The sequence below is a fragment of the Temnothorax longispinosus genome, chromosome 11 (assembly GCF_030848805.1).
Source record: "Temnothorax longispinosus isolate EJ_2023e chromosome 11, Tlon_JGU_v1, whole genome shotgun sequence".
NCBI classification, from domain to species: Eukaryota; Metazoa; Arthropoda; class Insecta; order Hymenoptera; family Formicidae; genus Temnothorax; species Temnothorax longispinosus.
Window position 1 is genome coordinate 16,468,250 of NC_092368.1, and position 16,102 is coordinate 16,484,351.

Here is a 16,102-nt window from a genome sequence, read left to right on the forward strand (position 1 = left end):
TTTGAGCATAAGTTTCCGTGAAAACTGTGCTGGCAACAGTTATATATTTAAATAAAAATAATGTGATACATATCATATGAACGAAAAATAAGTCACTAAGCAGAATTGGCAATGGAAATTTTATATTAGGAAATAGTTTTTACTCGTAAGTTTAATTTAAAACGAAATATTTAAAAAAAATGAATGATAAAGTCGCATAAATGTAAACGCTGATAAGAACAAAGTAAACGTGACCTGTCGGAAGCCAGTTTTTCCTCCGACTTGCTGATAAATAGAGGAAAATAACTTCTATCATAATGAAATATCCTCTCATGCGTGACTGACTATGTTATTCGTGCTAACGAACTTGGATAAGCGCGAGGAATTGATCCTTACTCATGCGAATTAAAATACAACTTCCATCGGAAATTCAGTTTCAATTCTGTCATCTTTGAAAAGACACAATATAAGCGATATTTGAATTTTAGTCTATTTTTGTCAACAACACTTTTATAATAAATAATAAAAATCCCACATTATTACAAAATACATATGTATAATAATATAAAATCATATTACGATTTGTATGATAAAGCAGATAAAGTTCAGATAAAAAAAAATATTTTTATTCTTAGCGATTTTACCTTCTAATATAGTTTCGATTAATGTCATGAAGAATTAATTATTTCAGAAATTCGAGTAAGTTATAATAAAGTTATTTTATTTAAATAATACATTGAGATTCGCGCGTCTGTGAGAAGAGAACGAGTATAAATACAAAATTATTTTGCCTGTAAGGGATGCATTTTTTTGTTAATGTATAAATATATAAATTTTGTTGTTTAAATGCATATTTTATCTATTTAAGAGGAATAGAAATGAGTATGAAATTCTGGCGATTTGTTACGTTTTTTGCGTGGCACCTAATTAACCCACGGCTGTTTGCTTTTAATTAAGGAATTAATTAATCTTTCCAGGTCATGAAAGTTTTGGATCTTATGTTTATATTTGAGACTTTTTTATCTCATTATATCAACTGTGGCTGTTACTTTAACAATAAGTAAGATAGTTTATTTCCAGTTTCGATAAGTTGCAAAATTTTTCTCGGATAAAAAAATTTCTTTTGATTTTTTAAATAATTTAAGAAAAGCTGAATCGTTTCCATCGTTATTTTCCACTTATAAGAACCCTGGACACACGAAATGCATAGCGTAGCAAGCGTATAGCATAAGACCGTTGGATCAATGAGCATCTAATGTAAATTAATATGGTGATTTTATACTGGATAGTTTGAGCATTGGTTTAGCGGTCTTATACTATGCTTATGCTGGGCTATGCATTTTGTGGTGTTATAGCCTTTAGTCGGAAAATGTTTTTTGTTTGTTTCTGAAGTCCTGACGATAACAACGGCAGTAACAATAAGGTAACAAGGACCTGGTCAAGTTTACTATAAATTTACTATAAACTTTTAATCAGTTGCTCGTTGAATTTCTGCTGACTGGTCTCGAAATAACGCGTCTAATTTACTACTTAAAAGTAACCTTACCGCGACGTAAGTTACGTTGGCCGCAAAGCGCCATACGTTGCTTCTAAAAATGGATTCCCGGGCTAAAGCCGAGCGAACTTTGACGGCGAACAGGTCGACAAAGTATTAGCGAATAAGTGATGCATTTATGCAACAATGTGTCTCTAAAAAGAAATCAATTAAAGAAAATGTGATATTAGAAATAAAATAGAAATAATACAAATAAAAATGAAGGAAATAATCAAATAAAGTTAAAACAAATAATACAGTATTCTAAAACATTCCAAACTGGAAATACATCTTTACTTGTATATACATTTAATTACAGAAAATATTCAAAAGCAAGAGCAATATAATTATAGGTATATAAAGTATATAAATTACAAATTTATAACTATAATAATAATTAATAAGTAACTAGTAAATTAATTAGTAAAGAATAAAAGAAAAAGCAACAAACATTATTTAATTAACGTTAAAATTCTGAATATAACTTAAGCAATAATAATTTATCTTCAGGAAATAGTTTAAATACTGTAACAAGTTGCAAATTAAGTATACGCGGCAGAGAAAGTGTACTAGAAGATAGAATTACAGATCTAAAATATCAAGGATGAATTTATATATTCGTTAATAATTGAGAAAGTTCTCGTAATTTTACTTCTGAGAATTTTCAAGCGCGGTGCAAGTTTTCCATGAAGTATAAATTATGTTTAAATAAAATTTCTATCGACAGCGCGCGGTAGAAAGCGGGAATAATTAAACGATGCGATATTACCAAAAGCGAGAGTAAAAGCGCGGTTCTCGATCGCTTTATGCTCGAGGCTAATCACGCGTTTAATATAGACCCTTTATTAATATTCCATTGATAGATTGATCAAAATATTGCGTCATCTCTTAACTTCTTCACTTGGAACTTTCTTAACTTCTGGGCCATCCCCCCAATTGCAGTGGTCGTTCGGGTGATCCATGATAAACCCAGTCTCGCATTAAGCACCCCCATTGCTAACCCCACATCCATCTCTCGATCGATCTATTTTACTCTTGCAGTAACCAAGAGTAATTTCAGCTGCTACATCGACCTATATACGTGCTCAACCACTCGGTTAAAAATCGCCGCGTACTGCAGTTTTTCTGAGTTTCGCTTTGAATGTTGATATAGCGCAACGTGGCATATTTAATTTATTAAAAAATTTCTCCTCTCTGCAATTGTATATAATAAAATTAAAAGTTTTGTGGAAATGATAAATATCTATACATCTGTCATACAATCTGTACGTTGTCAATTCAAAAAATTATCTTAAAAAGAAAAACATAGACATATTAAATAAAAATAAATAAAAAAATTGATAAAGAAATTAAAAGTACGAAAGGTGTATGTAAAGAATATATATCTAGATCTAGAACCTAGCTTTGATTGAAATGATTTTTATTTCGATATGTCATGACCCTCGCGTGGTCATGACCCTGAGTAAGCTCGCGTATATATACATACATTAACTTATACCCTTTTCAACCAAACAACTGTGAAGTAATATTTTTGCTAATTAATTAATTATACGCAAATCAGTGTAGGTGAAGTACTAATTAAATATTTAAAACGGAAAAAAGAATTCGCGAAGATTTATCTCATTTCGAATAATTATATAATTTCTGCAATTAAAATATTCAAACATTTAGAGCTATGCTGAAGCAACGCTTGTCGCTTTAAATTCTTGAATGTTAACTGCCATATTGCATTGCGCTCCATTCATAAAACGTAGAACAATATTAAAAGCATGTTCGTTAGATAATCGGTATTATAGCTATCGATTAAACCTGTTAGTGAAACTCAATTGCTGTGACTGAGAGATACGATAATCTAAAGTACCTTCAACTTGACGGCTCGCGTATAAATATAACGATTTGCCTCGCTGTTTGCTGCACGCGAGATAACATCGTGTTGATATTCTAATATAGTAAGTACCTTTCAGTTTTTTGTATAATTTTTTAACTAGGCAGTTATAATAGTTTAAAATCAATCTTTAATTAAAAAAAAAATCTTTTAATTTAAATAATGTGTTCATTTCTGACAAATAGATTTCTGAAGTTTTTTAAAATTTGAAAAAAATTTTACTGTATCCATATACTGAATTTATAGTTTGCTCTCGTCCTGCCATTTCTTATGTTTTCCGATAATTTCGACGTTTTGATCGAGGAGCGCTCGTAAAAATTCCACTACCGTTAAAAAAAACCTTGCGAAATGAGACGAGGTTTTCCGCCGCCATTTATTTCTGACTCCCCGCTACCAATCAAGTTTAAAATATTCTAATGGAAAAGCCAGGACCATATTTAGTTATCAACGCTTGTATTCAATCACCGCGTTCCAGTTTCGCTGCAGCTAGAAATTTTTCGATTGCGAAGTTTACCCAATAAAAAAATGGAACAGTTTTTTCTCGTAAGTATCTCGTGCTTTCTTTTATTTTAAGATTATTTACTCTAAGTAGCTCAAATAAGCATTTGAATTTCGTAACAGATAAAAAATAAAAGGTGTATCATACGTGTTTTATTGTTAGTCTCAAAAGAACTAAAAAAGAGATTTTTCAACTCATTCAACATTAAGTATAAAATAAAATTTAAAACTGAAATCGCTTTATTTTTTATATGAAAAGTAAAGTTAATAATAAGTGAAGTTAATAATAAATTTATATTTGCATAAAAATGCGAGCGCGTAAAGTATTTTTGTGTTGAGCTAACTCACATTGTGACAAAACTCACTTAAAATGCGTCGCAATGCGTTATTACATTCGAGCGAAGGAAGCAATACTGGGAAATGTGCTAGAAAGTTTGCACAATGCGGAATAATTCCCGAGACGAATTACATTCCCTTTACTGCAAATTTTATACGCGCCGGCTTTTTCAACGAAAGACGTATTTCGAGGGCAATAAATCGCACCCCCGACTGCATCTGGCGTTCATCGACCGATCGTTCATTGATCTTATCCATGTCTGGGACAGGAATAATCTACCATTGCTAATCCCTTGCCCTCTCCATCTTCCCTGATAAATTGTATTCCCGCATCTTTTGTTCGAATCATTCGGGTTCGATAAGTTTCAAGTTCGACGACGTATTACACCGATAGCTTTGAAAAGTAAATTTAGATCAAATTTGATTAACTCGCTGCATCTTTTATACATATCAAGGGTATTAAAATCCATTAATTTTAAAAGAATAGGATAAAAAATACCATATCATTAAATCCTATATAATATTTTTATTGTTATTATTTATTTAATTATATACGTTGAATAATTATAACAGAATACTCTTCCAAAGATTTTATTTTCGAGTATGCTATAAATCTCACGGTGCTAATTGATTTTGACCTTATTTTAACTGAGTTTTGAGATGTACATAGTTACGTAAAGTTCCGGAAAAGTCTCTTTTCCGATTTTTGTAAAGGTTGGAAGCATTCAAAACACTTTCAGATCGATATAGCTGGGGATTTTCACACAAGTGAAATGTGAATACAGATCATAAAAACAAAAAGTGGTAAACAACAAATATAGTTTACGTTGAAAATACGGATACGGATACAATTATGAAATTGTACCCCAACAAAGATTATTATTGTATTTTGCAAACGCCAATAGTATGCTGTAAATGTGATAAATGCGATTTTATTACATAGTATAATATTATTACTTTATTATTATTAGGTATTATTAAATATAATAACCTGACTTTATTAAATAATGTTTATTATTTTACTTTATATTTCAAACTACATTTTATTGTAAAATATTATTTTCCGCTTATCCAGTAAATTATCAAAAGCTTTTTATAATTACATATTATAAAACATTAAATACTTATTTTCATTGTTATACTTAATGTTGAAATTAGTGACGCAATAGTGATCTGACAAAATATATTTCGCGAGACGCGAAGTTTAGGAGGGTATTACTGAGATAACGGAGGATACATCGATCCTGAATCAAGGAAAAGTCGAGTGAAATTGAATTTGCCAATGCGGAAAGCTAACCCACCGGGCTTTAGTCGAGATATGAGCTATAAGAAGCTTTTATAGAGTAATACTAGAATACAGTAAAAGGCAAACAAATTTATATCTGCTTACAAAAGGATGTTTCTTGAAATGAAAATTTGAAGTAGATAAGCAATTAAAAAATAATACATTTTTCTAATACAGATATTTTAACTTTCCTGCTGTGTTTGGGGCATAACTCTGATCGTTTAAAGAATAAGTTTGTCCGCTAATTGATTTCTTACATTGGAAAGTGTAAAAATAGTCTATAGACTTTTTTTGCAAGAGATTTTTAAAACAGAAATATATATATAAACTGTATATACACAGTATAAAAAATAAATTTTTTCTGTAGAATTTTGTTATTTTTTAAAGAAATTATATATATCTCTACATTAAAATTTTCCAATGGAAACTCTGTACAATTATATATAATTTTCTCTAATAATAATAATACTTTTTTTCTCTATCTCTCTAACTTTTATTTATTCTTTTATTTCTCGTGGCTGTCTTTTATTTTGGCACATATCCCGGATTTATTCCTACTTTCTTTTATTTTTACGATGAAATACGATCATATACTATCACGGTTGTGGACAGAAGATATCGACAATAAATGCGTCATTCATCATCGATCGAACCATCCGGTGCAAAGTATCGATCATCCCTCGATGACGGAGATATATGTGGTTATCGAGTATTATTTATGCGTTGATAGCACAGCAGACTTATTTTGTACAAAATCTTCAGTATACATCACATTGCCGAACTTTTTATCGTTATACATAAATAATATTTAGACTACTTAATATATCGTTCGTAATTTTAACATGTATTTTATAATAAATTTTAGCGATTAAACGTCTCGCTTGGGTCTTATTGCCCGTATCAAGTTTTAATGTTTTTAATTATAGAGTCTTTACATAGCTATTAATATATCGTTCTTTACATGTTAACATTTCTTCAGACATAGTTGAATAATACGGCTCAAAATATTTTTGTCAAAACTAACTACTGTACTAACTATATAAGAATGACGAAATTAATATTTATATCTCCACATTTGTATGCAGCCGCATAGAACAATGTTTTCTAGGCTGATTGTGAATTTAGTTTCACACTATATGCGCTGGTAGAAAAGTGTCAATGCAAGTGATGTGAGTCGATGCGTGGTCAGACACGAAGTACGAGGCACGGAATTAGCTTAAGAGAGGTGTGCGACTATAATTCATGAGACCAATCGATAGTAAAGCCGCGACTATGCGAGAAAGCGACTGTTTGTCGCGTTTGTCGTCTGTGTTTAAGGTCTATTTAAATAGATTTACATGTACAGAGGATATCGATCAATCAATTGTCTAATATTGTTTCCACACAATCAATCTTTAGTCGGGTCGGAGTGTCATGTGTGAGTTTATCTTTAACAATATATACTAATAATGTTATTAAGTCTTTAATACTATACGCGTTTTATATGGGTATACATATATAAAATTTAATATACCTATATGGAAGTCAAGGTATTTTAGAAGCTAAATAGAATTATATTTACCAAGTATATGAATTAGTAATATATATCAATATAATAAATAAAAATAATAGCACTATATATTACTAGTTAAAATGAATATCATAATTATAAGAAAATAATTTTAACAAAAAATAAAAAATAAAATATTTTTAAAGAATAATTAATAATTCTTAATATACTAAATAAAATGCTCTGTTTATAATTTTATAACTTTGTATAACTCTATATATTTTTTAATGACTTTAGAACTGTGTCGGTAGATCTACGTTTCGATGTTAAAATTATTTTCTTGAAGCTATAAAAAATGCAGCACTTTGCTAATGCAAAAATGGGTCATTCAATAACTAAAAATATCCAATAAAGAAATTTTCAGCGGTACATCTCGCATATTTATCATGTCAGACTGGAATTAATTAAAACTCTTAATTAACGGAAAAACTGTTTCGCTGTTCCTATCTGACCATGAATCGGCTCTCTACTTATTCTGTTATGGAACATGTCCCGTGACATTATTAAAGCAGCAAGACGCGATTTTCTGGTTTCAGCGGAAGCAGGAATGGCTGCAGCGGCGGAGATGAAGCAGCCGGAGGAGAGAACGGAGGAAGAGAAAATGGCACTGCTGGGTAGACCGCGCCTGGGCGAGGTGTTTCGAGCGCAAATCAGGATTAAAGAATCTAAGGAGTTCAAGAACACTGTGGATAAGCTTGTCCAGCGAGCAAATGCCTCCATAATACTCGGTGAGTTCCTAATATGATCTCTTTTCGGAACATCTGCTATAAGATGTAAGATATATAGCTTATGTACTCATACGCGCACGTACACATGCACATACAAAGTATTTTTGGACTCTTTAGTATTACCTATAACCGAGCAGTAAAAAATCCAAATATATTTAACTTTTAGAGACATTTTTCTTAAATTGTTTCTTTCGAAACAACCATCAATATAAAAAATTTAGTTCACATTTTTTACTTACAATTAGTTTTTCACGAGAGGTCACACCTTTTTTTATCATATTACCACGTCATGTACACATTATTTGTATTATTAGTATAGATATATTTATTTATATTAATTATAAAGAATAATTATATAATTTTGATATTCATTATGATCATTGCTGACAATGAGAGCATCCCTTAGTTATGCACGTCCGCGGCAGCTCTTTGTTAAAACATGAGAGGCAAGAGAGAGAGAGAGAGAGGGAGAGAGAGAGAGATAGGGGGAACAGTGGATAAAAATCGGTCCGAAAATTTGAACTAAATTCTGTTTCATAATTGTGTAAAATATAGTTAGTAAAATTTCTTACGCGTTGTTTCTTCTTCACAAGAAGAATACATTTCTTCGCATGTATCGAAGATACATGGCTCTCTTCACCAACTGCCATAAATTTATTATTGAACACACAGTATGCGCCTAACTCAACCTAATCTTTCCCGACGGAGGATAAAATGCGTATCACGGGATGCGCGAGCATCTAGATTGGAGCTCTTCAGAAATGCAACCCTGAGGAATGCGACGTTATGTAGAGGCTCGTGAAATTCAAGACTCCCTCGACGCAATGTGCATGATTCTTACATTTATGCGTTTTCTGCGCACATCTTTTTGCCATATATTTGCTATGCAACCGTTTCGGATCGCGTACTTCGTATATTTCTTCATATCTCGCGCAGCTTTTTCTAATGTGCATTAAGCTATATAGATGCATGAGCTGCGATTTGAATTGCAATAAACTTGATATTCAGTATATTAAATGTAAATACTTTTAAATGTAATTATTATTTTTACATTACTCGCATATACTTACATATATTATAAAATACTTTATTTTTATTTTACAGATAAAAATTAAGATTTTTTAAGTAAAAACTTGTTGAATTTATAAAAAAAAAAAAAAAACACTTGTATGACTTGCACAACTTTTACATGTGACAGATATACATTAATAATAAAAATTACAGATACAAAATAATAAAAATAGTGTTGGACATATTAAGCAATTATTCCAAACCTATGTATCTAATCTATATATTCTATGACTGTAATGGTTAAATACTTTATTGTTTTATAATTGATAGCATTGAAGGTTCTAAATTACTTTTATGTTTTAATGTTTATTCAGGTCAAGTCTACCATCTTTTCTCTCTCTCACATGAGCGTGCCCTTCTTGTTTAGACGTGCTTTTATACTTCTCGAACTCTGAGTCTTGTTATAATAAATCAGAGAAATATAGTATAATCACTTGGCTCGCTTTATTTCTCACGAGATAACCCTGCACAGAACCGACTTCTAACAAATAGAACCCTCCGGACATGGCGTAATTGTTACCTCTTATTACGAATACCGTAAACTTCCAATGGAAGCCTTGAAAATGATCGTATTGAATTTGCTTTAGATATTGACTTCGAACATAGAAAACACGAATACTTATATCAGCAATAAGTTATTTTTTATTTGCGCTCCAGAGGCTTTCCTTTTCTTCACGGCAAGAAATTATTCATTATACTTTACGTTTCTTAAAAACATTTCTGAGAGGCTATCGATAAAAACTTCGGTCGAGGCACAAAGAAACAGAAGGTGGCGAAGTTTTAACGTTTCCCATTTAATAAGTAGCTATTATTAGTAACAACACATATAATACACAAAACATTTAATAGATAAATTATTTGGTGTGCGCGTAAGAAATATTGCAAATATTATAAATATATAATAACGCTACAAACGCAAAAAAAATTCAATTATAAATATCTTATTTGGCAGATATCTGTTGCACAAATTGAACGAGATGAAAACGATTTGATGTTCTCTCTGTGTTCTTCTATCTCTATCTCTATTTCTTTTTCTGTGTATCTCTTTTCTTCCTTTGTTCTCTCTCTCTCTCTCTCTCTCTCTCTCTCTCTCTCTCTCTCTCTCTTCATACGTTTGTGTATATACATGTGTAGAGATGAAATCGATTACAGCGAGAAGAGAGTACCACGTAGCTCTATTATAGTGCACTTTTCTTTGTCCGATTTTCCTTTCTGCATTTTCTGCTTTCACTCGACCTGTGAAGTGAAATCGCTCAAAGCATTTTTCGACATTTACCCTCGATAAAGCGCTTTATTCGCTTGTTCGTCGCGCTCCGTGGATTTGAATGTGCGCAAAAAATTATTTTATAAAAACGGTTTTTTTATTACATTCAGTATTGAGTCTTTATTGAAGAAACTGTAAACAAACTGTGAGTATTTCATTTATTTGCGCATAAAAGGCAGAAACTTTTATATTCTAAATAATTTCTGCGAGAATTAATCAGGAGTTACTGTCAATTTTCAAAAATTGATAATAAAAATTAAAGATTTTAAAGATAAAAAAAATGAATCCGTTGCAGGATATCGTAAATTGCAATATTTCTCTTCTCTAAGCTATGTTTCTTTGTCTTTTCTTCTGATGTACAAATTCTGTGTGAAATATCGTTCTTAGGCACAAGTTCTTGGAAAGAACAATTCACGGAAGCGCTCACCGTCAGTGGGGGTGATGATGGCAACACAGAGGGTCAACCTTCCTCACCATCCGCGATGGATTATCTTATGCACTCGCTTACCATCTTCTGGAAAGTCCTCTTTGCCTTCGTTCCGCCCACAGGTGAGTAACAATTTTTTCTTCATGTTAATATATCATCGCTTACTATATATACATATATGAAGCGGACCACTTTAATTACATCCCATTTTTTATTGCCTTTCCTCTTATTTCAAAAAAATTCTTGATTATCATTTCTTTGGTTTTAGATAAAAGTGTTTTAAATAAGAATTTCACATTTCTCATAAGCACTTTGTACAAGATGTCTATGTTATCAAAAATTTTTAAAGTACATATTTAATATTTAAATACTTTGACTTCTCTTTATCACTCCACTATATAAAAATATTATAGCAGGTAATCAATAGTTGCAAAACGTCTCATATTTTCTTAACAAATTTTAATATAAAATAAAATCTGCAATAACTTATTTATTATTTGTATATTATTTATTAAATAAGATTTTTTCCTCGGAAATTGATTATATTATTTTATACGTGTATGTAAAGATTGTACAAGAAAATTTTTATCGACGATTCTCATGACCAAAATTTCGATAAAAACATGTGTTTGTTGAACGATTTCACAAATTCGATTAATTTTATCAGCATTCAAAAAGACGTTTTCTCAGCACATCCTCAGAATAATAATTTGCTCGTGATTGGAAATGGTGGTCTTAATCTTACATGAAAACGACGTTGTTAGATACGAAATTGCCACGTGATGAAAGGTAAAGTGAATTTTGATCGAAATGCATTTATGATGGTGCAAACTGCAAAACAGAAAGCAGCACACCTGGATTGTCTCACGAAGATTATTTTTTAATATTCACGTGTGCGAAGAGATTAATTACATATCGTTTGATATACAATAATAACACGATACCTTTCGAAAAATAACTGTAAAATTTGAAAACCAACGTAATAGGTTTTCCAATAATCTGTATTAACATGAAAGACCATGAAGAACATGAAAATATAGTGTTTTACATAAATATTGATTATCTTTGAGTATAAAAACAAATGAAGGAATTCGTATATAGTTCCTTGTAACTTGTGAAAAGAGTTTTAAGAAAGTCGATTCTTATTGTTTGTGTAATTTGATTTCTTGAATTTTTCACGGATTTTCTTCGTGTCTTTTATTTTTGATATTTCTTTAATTTTACTTTGACTTTTTCCTGTATTTTTTGAGATACGGAAGAGTTCTTCTGCACTCTTTAGTCATGGCTCTGCTTCCATCCAGGTGGAAGAAAATGGTGGAGGAAAGATGGTAAGAGTAGGATAGAGGGAGGAGAAGACGTGCTTTATTTCAGCAAGCACAATCGCAAAGGCCTGCTGAACTGGCAAAAGCTCTGGAAACTACTGTATCGAGCAACGTAATTTCACCTTGTTTATCTTTCTCTTCTTTTTTTTCCGCCGTCCTTATAGATCAACGCTTCCGTGCAGAAGCGCAAGACACAGAATTGTATTTACTTCTATTCCTCTCCTCTATATTTTATCTTTTATAAGAAAAAGCTTAATTTCCGGACAGCCAGAAATTACCGAAGCGATCGAGGAACTTTTTTGATATATCGTCAAAAACAAATCTTAAGTTAGAATATAATAAGTAAATATTCCATCTTTTCAAAAAAAGCATAATTGAATTAATATAAGAACATGTACGATTGAAATAGTACTGTAAGTATTAAAAAGAATTAAGATAAAAAGTTTTGTGATAGCGGAAAATATTGTATTTTTCTTTATAATTGCTGATTATACCTAGAATATTCTGTTTACTTTTGTAATTCGTTCAGACCCAAAATTTAGAATTATGCAACCATACGGATTATGCAACCATGATATGTGGTTACAATGGAATGAGCAAGGCTACGAGATTTATGAACGCGTCATTTTATACTAAGCGCAATTTTCTGCGGTGAGATATGTTGCTGGAAAAGCTAGCAAAATCCGAAGATGATGGTTGAATTCCCAAGAACTTAATTTGCAAGTTATGTATATAAACGCAGAAACAAATAACAAAATAATATTGCTCGACTAAGCAAAAGCTAAATAATTTAAAACGGCCAATTTTCGAGCGATTAAAGGATGTTAAAAATATATACTTAATAATTTCAATAAAAATATACAATCGTTAACGTTTCGAGCCTTACTTGGCCTTCTTCAGAACCATAAAAAACTAAAAAAAAAACGCATTACAAGTGTCTCGTATCAATTCACAATAAAAGAATCAGAGTCGATCTGGCGCATGGCGCCTCAATTTACATTAATCACAGTAGATCTCACCCATGAATATGGACAAATAGTCAAAGTGAAGTCAGAGGTACATCGTTAAATATTTGTCAAAATTACATACAGAATCGGTCGTATTCTTCGTTGCATGACTCATGTGTGTCCGTGAAAACCATGTAATTGAGAAACCTTCTTTGTCGCAGACCAACTTAGTGGCAACTATATAGAAATTTTTTGAAAATCCCGTAAGAAACAATGTAAAATTATATATATTGAATTTAGACTAATCAGGGGACTCACATAAGCGATCAATACAATAAGAATGAGGATGAATTCTTTTCATCATCTTCCGAAAGCGTGTGGTCGTCGCGAAGGATTACAGAAGACTCCTTCGCGACGGCCACACGCTTTCAGAAGACGATGGAAAGAATTCATCCTCATTCTTGTTGAATTGATACAGCCGATTCTATATATGTAATTTTGACGAATATTCGACGATGTACTCTCCGACTTCATATTTGACTATTTGTCCATATTCATGGGTGAGATCTATCTGTGATTAATGTAAATTGAGGCGCCAGATCGACTTTGATTCTTTTATTGTGAATTGATACGAGACACTTGAAATGCGTTTTTCTTAGTTTTTTATGGTTCTGAAGAAGGCCAAGTAAGGCTCGAAACGTTAACGATTGTATATTTTTATTGAAATTATTAAATATATTTTTAACATCCTTTAATTGCTCGAAAATTGGCCGTTTTAAATTATTTACCTAAACGTAGAAACGTTTTAGCGCGCAATATCTCCGCAGTTTCACCGCTTTTTCAGGATATTCGAAAATCCTATATAGGCATATACAATACTTATATACATATATACAGACAAATGTGCGCACATATACAAACAGATAGATAGATAGATAGAGAACGCTACACGTACAGCGGTTCTCTGCTCTCTCTCATGAAATTTCCACGAAATTTCCAAGTGATTTATGGAGACCTGTGCTTCTATACTCTTTTCCAAAGTAAATTTCGTTCAGAATTTACGACAATAGCTGTTACAGAGTAGCGAGATACTAAATATGTTTTTCCTTAATAAAAATTAAGAATTAATAAATTTTTTACAACGGATGTGATAAGTTTGCTTTAATAAAATAAATAAAATAGTAAAAGTAAATTAGTAAGTAAACTAGAAAAACTTTTCTCACAAAAAATCGTTTCTTGGTGCTAAAGACAATATCACGTTTATGTATATTAGGAGAACTTAAAATAGAAACAAAATAAGAAAAACTAGATTACTAAAAACAGAATATTTTTTTAGTATAGAATATGTTTTCATTTACGTTTTTGATTAGAATAAATAATCCGTGTTACTTATGTAAGAATTACATTGTAACTAATTTTAATATTTTCAAGCTTTTTATTAAAAATCGTTAGTCGCGAGTTTATTTTTTAAGAGAATTTTCCGAACCCGCTCAATTTTCCAATAATTACATAACGTAATCAATAAGAGCGAATTGTTTGTAAAAGACCACGAAACACTTTAATAAATCAAGTCAAATTTAGTAGGGGGAGTATAGCAAGCGTGTTGCAATAATATACATCGGCCACGTGTTAACAGTAAAACTAACCGCGTGTTTGCAGACTCTTTAGCTATATTAACGCCCACGCGTTCCATCGTAAATGTATCTTCGTATACAGATTTCTAATAATAAATTCCTTTTGTTGCGCGCGCTCACAGAGAGAGAGAGAGAAAGAGAGAGAGAGAGAGAGAGAGAGAGAGAGAGAGAGAGAGAGAGAGAGAGAGAGAGAGAGAGAGAGAGAGTACTTTACTTGCAGCATGAACTGCGTCAGCCTCGCTGCTCTCAAAGAATTTTAAATGTCTTTGATAACACTTCTACAGAAGGTGTTCCGCGAGTTTCAATTGCAAATATCTCGGTCGATTGTTTGGCGAATGTTAGAAGCTGATAATAGATATCCGCACCATTATATGCCGCCCGCGAAGTCAAGGACTTTCGTCGTTTGATCTTGAGGGGCGATTACAATTCTATAGACCTGCACGCACAAATGTGAGAAGGCAGTTTCTTTTCAAGAATATTGTTACGTTTACGAAAGGAAATCTCTTCCATTTTCATAATAATGTATTGGGGATTAAGAGTTCACGTAGTTTAAAAAAAATAGTCTCCTAACATCAGTTTCAAGGTAAAGTGTGGCGTAAAATCTAACAGGAAGAAAAGAATATAACTGAGTGTAATATAAATGAAAATAATCTGAAAAAGTAGCTGCTGTGAAAAAGATTGCCGCATCATTGAATTCGATTGACTATAGGTATTAGCACAAGAAATGAGAAATATATGAACGAGAAGTTATAAGTCCCTGTTGAGGAAGTTATCGGGAACAGCTGTGTCAAAGCTGCATGTTTAGGAAGCTTACGATTAATAAGTTACGACAAGATTAAAAAGCTTTTGTAAAATTATATACTAAAACATGTACAAATATATGCCATACATATATTGCAAACAAATTTTATATAATTTTTACATAAAGCTTGCATAATTTATATAGTCTAATATAATACATTACTTTATAGTAAAATATAATATGTAGGTACAGAACAACAAGATACACACTATATAAAATTTTGGATTAAAAATTGTACAAGAGTTGTACACGTGCAAAATTTTAATAGAAACTGTGTCCATTTATGACAGTTTTAAACTAATTTCTACAAGTAATTTTATTTATCGGAAATAGCCTATTACGGTAAAATAACGCTTTTAACGTCACGTGCTTCGCGATTTGTAAAAGCCAAGCTGAATCGATCTGAGGCAGCACAATTACTCCCGAGAGTGGACATAAATGAGGAAAAATTGTGGACTTTTAACTAGACTAATTAAGCTCTCAAACGTGGCCACGTGGTTACGTGGCAGTGCATGTTTGGGTGAACGAAGAGCGTCACTTTATACATAATTTGCATTTAGCTCATCTCGCACATCGTGCAAAGTGATTACAGCTCTTTGGTACTATTACACAATGTTTTTCTATTAGTCCCCAAAATATCACCAAAATTTTAATAACTAATCCATTAATTAAAATAAATTTCAATATTAATTTTAAAGTTATATTTTAATTAATTTTTTATAGCCATTTGTTACGAGATGTATTTTATATATGTATTTCTTTATTTCTTCTATTTTATATACAAACAAAAATACGCGCGTACAATATTTATATTATCTGACAATCCAGTCTTAAAAATCTC

At 31.4% G+C, this 16,102-nt stretch overlaps 1 protein-coding gene across 4 annotated transcripts in view; it reads left to right on the forward strand.

Annotated features, from left to right (window-relative positions):
• The window catches only part of Calx (sodium/calcium exchanger Calx), a 64,346-nt gene that overhangs the window by 34,591 nt on the left and 13,653 nt on the right, over positions 1-16,102 (forward strand). Inside the window, exons 4-6 of one of the 4 annotated variants that reach the window (XM_071792465.1) lie at positions 7,579-7,794; positions 10,517-10,678; positions 11,858-12,695. In XM_071792465.1, the coding sequence (XP_071648566.1) occupies positions 7,579-7,794; positions 10,517-10,678; positions 11,858-11,994 (515 nt within the window). In that variant the 3' untranslated portion in view covers positions 11,995-12,695. Of the gene's footprint in view, positions 1-7,578; positions 7,795-10,516; positions 10,679-11,857; positions 12,696-16,102 lie in introns of those variants that run through there. The other 3 variants (XM_071792461.1, XM_071792463.1, XM_071792462.1) reach the window with 3 other exon arrangements.